We start from the raw sequence: 5,541 nt of genomic DNA, 5'->3' as shown, positions 1-5,541 counted from the left end.
TTCTGGTGCGTGTCAATCAGAATCGACGTTGAGACCGAGCCTAGAGCTTAGGTGTGGCTTTCTGTGTATCGATAGCGTGGTCGAGGACAGTGTTGGCGATTGGATGCTGCCTGGCTGTCGTCGAACAGTTGTAAAAGCTTGGAGCGTCTGTAAGCCACACGACTGGAGCAGCCTTCTACTGTAGTCAGGACACTGCAGTTGGACTTGAACCAATACATGCGTCAACTGGACCACGGATTGGCCATGGTGGCCATGTCGACGCTGGACTCATCGTATCTGGGATGCCATGTACACCAATTATGTGATATATATATCAACATGTTCCGCGTTAGCTTCGTTACAAAGAGTTCGCATACGCAGTGCTACGCCTGAATGTGTGGGAGTTGTCATGTGGACGTTGGGAGTGAGCTGCGCACGGAGAGATCCATCCCGTGGTGGACCCCACTCGCCGAGGGATAGCTCGCTCGAGGTCGTACGCGGGCTACGGTACTCGGACCACCCGACAGAGGAGTGCAAGGCGTCGTTTGTGTGATATGATATGATATGATATGGATCGTCTGGTGCGAGCTTGGACAAATGATCCGTGGCTTGGTTGAACTCGCGGGGGTGAAATACACCAATTATGTACCATCAAGTTGATACTTTTTAAATACAGAAAACACGACTATTCGATGTTGAAGCCAGTCGGGTCCGAGAGGAGGAGCGTCTTGAGAGCGTCTTTCAGAAGCTCTTCGCTCGGATACAGAGGCAGGTCGATGCGGTTGTAGCATGCGTGGGCCACGGGGTAGACGCCTTGCTTGTACGCGACCCCTTTCAACGTAAAGTAGCAGATCTTGCCGTCGTAGCTCGTCAAGCCTTTAAAGCCCTGGACTGGCACGCGCGAGGCGCCCGTTGCATACTGCAGCAGCTTGGCTTGGTCGTCTTGGGGCAGGCCCGACACGATGTTCCAAAACCACTAGAGAACGATGTCGATGAGATACGCTCGCGTCAACGTCCGATACCTCGAGCACGGGCGTATTGTCGAGATTGGACGACGTGACCGTGTTGGCCTGCCAGTCGGCCAAGTCGATTTCGTGGAGGCCGCAGAGAATGAGCTCGAGCTCCTTGTGGTCAAAGGCCGTGAGCAGCTCGGCGGGCAGGACATCGTAGACGCCTTCGACGAGCGCCAACAGCTGCGTCTCGACGCGGCCAAAGAGCAAGTGTCGGACCTAGCCCATGCACTCGTAGTACACTCGAAGATGCTGTAATCGACGCACCATGAGCGCAATGTACTCGTGCTTGTTGGCGTCCGTCACGGACATCTCGTGTCCGTTCTCGATCAAGTCGACTTCGAGCATGCGGTCGCCAAAGCTCTGCGTCACCGAGAACGTCAGCGCCAGGTCGTCGACGCGATCGTTTTGCACAATGTATTGCAAGCTACATGGCGATGCGTTCCTGTGCATATACGATATCGTGAGGGCATACCTCGTATACGTCGTCTTGTCGAGGCTTTCAACGTCATCGAGGGTCATGGGAACACCCAGGAGCGCTATGCAATCGGTTCTGTCATGCACACACACTACGACGACACCAAACGACGACGACGGGTACCTTTGAAGAGGACGGGGCTGAGCTGGATCGGCAGCACTTGGCCATCAAGGAGCGCGCGTCCGATGAAGCGGCCCGCCGCGCGGAAGAGTTCGAGGTGCTCGAGTTGCACGTCCCTACGCACCGTCAGAAGGCATCTCTCATGCATCAATCGGGTCGTACAAATGGCTCGTGTCGTGGGCCGAGTTGGGGTTGATAAAGTACGAGTTGTCGTCGCGATTGGAAAGCGTAAAGAGACCCGACTCTTCGTGCAAGAGTGCGTGCGCCACGAGCGTATACCACTCGCGCTGGATCGCACCGGCGTCGAGGCCAATGAGCGACGGGTCCTTGAGATCGTCGCGCAGAGCCCTTGGCCCTTGATGCCCAAGAGGTTCTCGAGTGCCTCTTCAAAGACCCGAGCCCGCTGGACTTTGGTTTGAATGTGCCTACACTCCACAAAGTCATGAGGGACGAAACGGCGTCGACGAGACGCACAAGTCGGCGTATGGCACGATGAGGTCCGACACTTGGTGCAGAAACCACGCATATTTGAGCGAAAACGGAAGCCGAGAAATCGGCAGCAGCGACGACCACGTCGACGGCAAGAGACGGAGACCGGTCACGGTCGTCGCAGCGTTGATGCCCTCGATGGGCACCCAGGCAATGGTTTTGATCGCGTCCAAGCCCGGCGTCTCGGCCGAGTTGAGCGTCGTCGAGTCGTGAATGATGACCGTCACCGACACGTCCGGACCATTGGACGCGCCGACTTCGTGGCGGATCGGCCCCTACGAATGACGTCACATGACGTCATGCAAAACGGACAAACCGTTTGAATCACAAAGGACGCGGGGCATTCTTCCGTGTCGAGAAAGTGGCGCGCCCAGACGACGTTGCCCTTCGTGTCCAGTTGCCGCGTCCACTGCTTGCGCATGCTACGAGACCGTTGACTCGGTTCCAAGTACGATCCAAAGGGTACCGAGCGCTTCGCTGACGCGGGTTCAAGTCTTCCGGTAGAATGACTTTTTGAAAAAATGACGAGAGCCGCTGGAACGACTTGGACGTTTGTCGCTGCAGCGACTTGGACGCGCGCTGGCTCATTGAGCGCGACGGCTTTTCCGGCTCGTGCGCCGGCACCGTGTCCGAGTAAAACTCAATGAGGCGGTAATCTATGGCACGTGGTGCAGACGAATGCGTCAATGTCCTCGAGGTAATAGTACCTCGGTGGGTGCTGCAGAGGCTGCAGATCGGCTTGGTCTCGAGGTTCATAAAGGCGCAGACCGAGCACTCCCAGCGTTCCATGTCGAGCGTCCTACACATCATCGACATTCCTATACGTTCGCATGGTCATGGCCGTTCGTACAGTTCTTCGACGTCGCGGCGGTTGAGGCCCGGCATGAACTCGAGAAAGCTAGGTACAGAGTGGCATGAGCCGTCGCCTGGTTGTGTAGCATCGCATGTACATACTTGCGGTTGAGGAGCGCTTCGCCGAGGCCACTGGCCTCAGGATGGCGGCGCATGTAGATGCAGTTGGCGATGCAGACGCCGGCGAGCAGTACGACGACGCCGCCGAAGAGGTACGTCACAGTGGATGCGTCCATGCTGGCAAATCGTCAACTGCGGTCGCTCCGACCTTTGACACATGATTTCAGCCAATCACAAACCGGGACGCAGAATGTCGGTCGTGGTTAGCCATACAAAGGCCAAGTCGGTCCCACCCAAATTGGGCGGCTTGCGGGATTCTGAGCCTTCCGTGATATGAGGCAGAGACATGCTCATCGAACGACGAACCCACGACGGACCCACCAGTGCTTTGGTCTCACTGTGCGGATATGCAGTGTGAAGGCGTCGTCGTCTAAGGTCGACTGTGAGGGACCAGGCTACAGTACTTGGACTCAGCTCTTGGGGTTTTTACCGAAACAACTAGCTACTTCTCCGCCGCACCAGCGGTTCGGTAGGGCCACTGAAAGGATTACAGTACCGGTACTGTACGCTGGCCGTCGTATGCGATGCTCCGGAACTGCAAGTAGCGACCGTACCACAACACACCACGCAGCAAGCAGACTGATCCATGAATCTGGGCCAAAAATGATCCAACCAATTCATCGAACGCCATACAGCCACGCCGTCCAGCCGCGGGTGCCGAGTAGCCTCGTGTAGTAGTTGTTACTGCTGTTGTTCGCCGCGTGTAGTAGCGTGGACGCTCTCAATCATTCGCCAAAGTTCGATGTGCACTGAGAATGTTGGTCATTGGGACCACTTGCAAGTGGCGCGAAAATTCCATGCGTTGCAAAGGCGCCTAAGGCGATGGAACCAAGGGGATTCCGATTTGGTTGGAAGAGTCATGTGTACGTGGCGTGCTGAGAAGACGATGGTCGCTGTCGCTGCAGTAATACAGTCGCACTGGCACAAGCGACGAGGAGCCGCAACAAAACAGGAAGCAAGTGACAAACGACGTGCTCCTGTAGTATTCTCATGTTCCCATCGAGGCCGCCACATTGCAAACGTCAGCTGCGTGACAGCCAAGGGTACATATATTCAATCCGGGTCGCGTCAATCACTCCTGGATCGCCGTGAGCGGCGCAGTCGGTGGCAGCGCCGAGAGAAAGGTGAGAGCAGCGACAGGCGACTGGACACACTGGACGATCGAGGTCAGGACGTGTGGGAGTTTAAGCACGGTCACAGCCGCGGGGCAGGCGAGCTTGGTTGCCATGCTCTTGACTGCCATGCTTGGGTACCGAATGCGAAGAATTTACCGACGAGCCCATGAGCGCGTTCGATTCGATCTCGTTATCCGGATGAGCATCTGCCGGTAGTGCGAAAGCACTACTATCTGCCATGCTTGACTACCTGGAAGCTGTGCTTTGATTGTGGTTGTGACTCATGCTGGCTTGGCTCCTACGTGCATAATGACAACGCCCGACCCAAAATGACCCAATGCATTGTACGATCAAAGTGGAGCGTCGGTCGTGGTGGGTGGTGACGATCCCTTGCAGATGCAGCGTCGCCATCGCCACCGTCCCCACAAACACGCTCAATACCATCCACTCGTTGGTACAAGACTGGTATAAATTTCGCAACGGTGGGCGTGAAGACGATTGTTTGGTTTCAGAAGGAGGCACGGGACCACGCATCGGTGACCATCGCGTCCTCCAAAATGGAAGCTCGTCTTAGTCTCGTACTCGGATGCGGGCTCAAATGACCAACGTCATTTCGACCACATGGGTCTTGAAGACGGTGAAAAATGCGTTCAAAAGGACAGGTCGGCACGGACCACACAGGAAGCACTTGGTATCTAACCCCACTTTTTGACATGCTACGAGCGTCATTGCTACATGTATTACAGCTCAAGTGGGCTACGGCTCTGTCCACTCGGACCGAGCACTTGTACTGTACTATCGACGGAGTATCGAGGTGTGTCATGGGTCGTCCATCCCAAAGACATCCAAATGCGCACATGTATGTGGTGCATCCAGGCTCTCCGCGTCGCCACCGATCGACGCGCGGCGTTGATTCCCACATTGCACTCTCGTTGAGCAGGACAGATTCGAGTCCAGTAGATGGCAGATTTTTCGATTGGATGTTATGACATCGAATATCTTCAGCGGGCGCTTACGCCTCGGCCTTGAGCGCCTCGAGGATGTTCTTGCGGAGGAGGAAGAGCGTCTTCTTCTGCGGCGTCACGTTGTCGTCCTTGAGCATGTTCTCGAGGCGAGCAATCTCCTTGGTCACGTACGCCGAGCCCTTGGCAAGGATCTTCTTGATGGCCTTGACGTACAAGTTGCCGTGCTTGAGCTCGTCGCCCGAGAGGCCCTCGACGATCTTCTCGACCGACTCGAGCGTCGTCTTGGAGACACCGCCGTCGGCGCCGACAACCACATCGATGGCCTCGACACGGCCGGCCGTCGGGAGCAAGCCGCCTCGGCGTGCGCTGCGTACCGGCCTTCTCGTTGACAAAGTCGACGAACTCCTGGAGTT

The 5,541-nt window shown here is 56.3% G+C and overlaps 2 protein-coding genes across 2 annotated transcripts; both read right to left on the bottom strand.

Moving 5' to 3' along the window:
* Window positions 1–660: 660 nt before the first annotated feature.
* On the bottom strand, window positions 661–3,164 carry SPRG_16444 (hypothetical protein; the record flags this gene model as incomplete). The annotated part of the gene is made up of 13 exons (XM_012355800.1): window positions 661–955; window positions 1,002–1,208; window positions 1,257–1,416; window positions 1,465–1,528; window positions 1,591–1,703; window positions 1,750–1,913; window positions 1,982–2,012; window positions 2,062–2,351; window positions 2,393–2,498; window positions 2,543–2,732; window positions 2,784–2,875; window positions 2,927–2,974; window positions 3,031–3,164. 13 exons carry the CDS (start codon window positions 3,162–3,164, stop codon window positions 665–667), a joined length of 1,890 nt encoding a protein of 629 aa, XP_012211190.1. The 3' UTR covers window positions 661–664.
* Window positions 3,165–5,175: 2,011 nt separating this feature from the next.
* Window positions 5,176–5,541, bottom strand: SPRG_16443 (hypothetical protein; the record flags this gene model as incomplete). Its single annotated transcript, XM_012355799.1, has 1 exon — window positions 5,176–5,541. A coding segment is annotated over one exon (366 nt), but the record flags the coding sequence as incomplete, so codon positions are not given.

This window comes from Saprolegnia parasitica, assembly GCF_000151545.1.
Source record: "Saprolegnia parasitica CBS 223.65 unplaced genomic scaffold supercont2.309, whole genome shotgun sequence".
Classification (NCBI taxonomy): Eukaryota; Oomycota; class Saprolegniomycetes; order Saprolegniales; family Saprolegniaceae; genus Saprolegnia; species Saprolegnia parasitica.
Note: the sequence above shows the minus strand (reverse complement) of the source record. Positions and strands in the feature narration are given on the sequence as shown.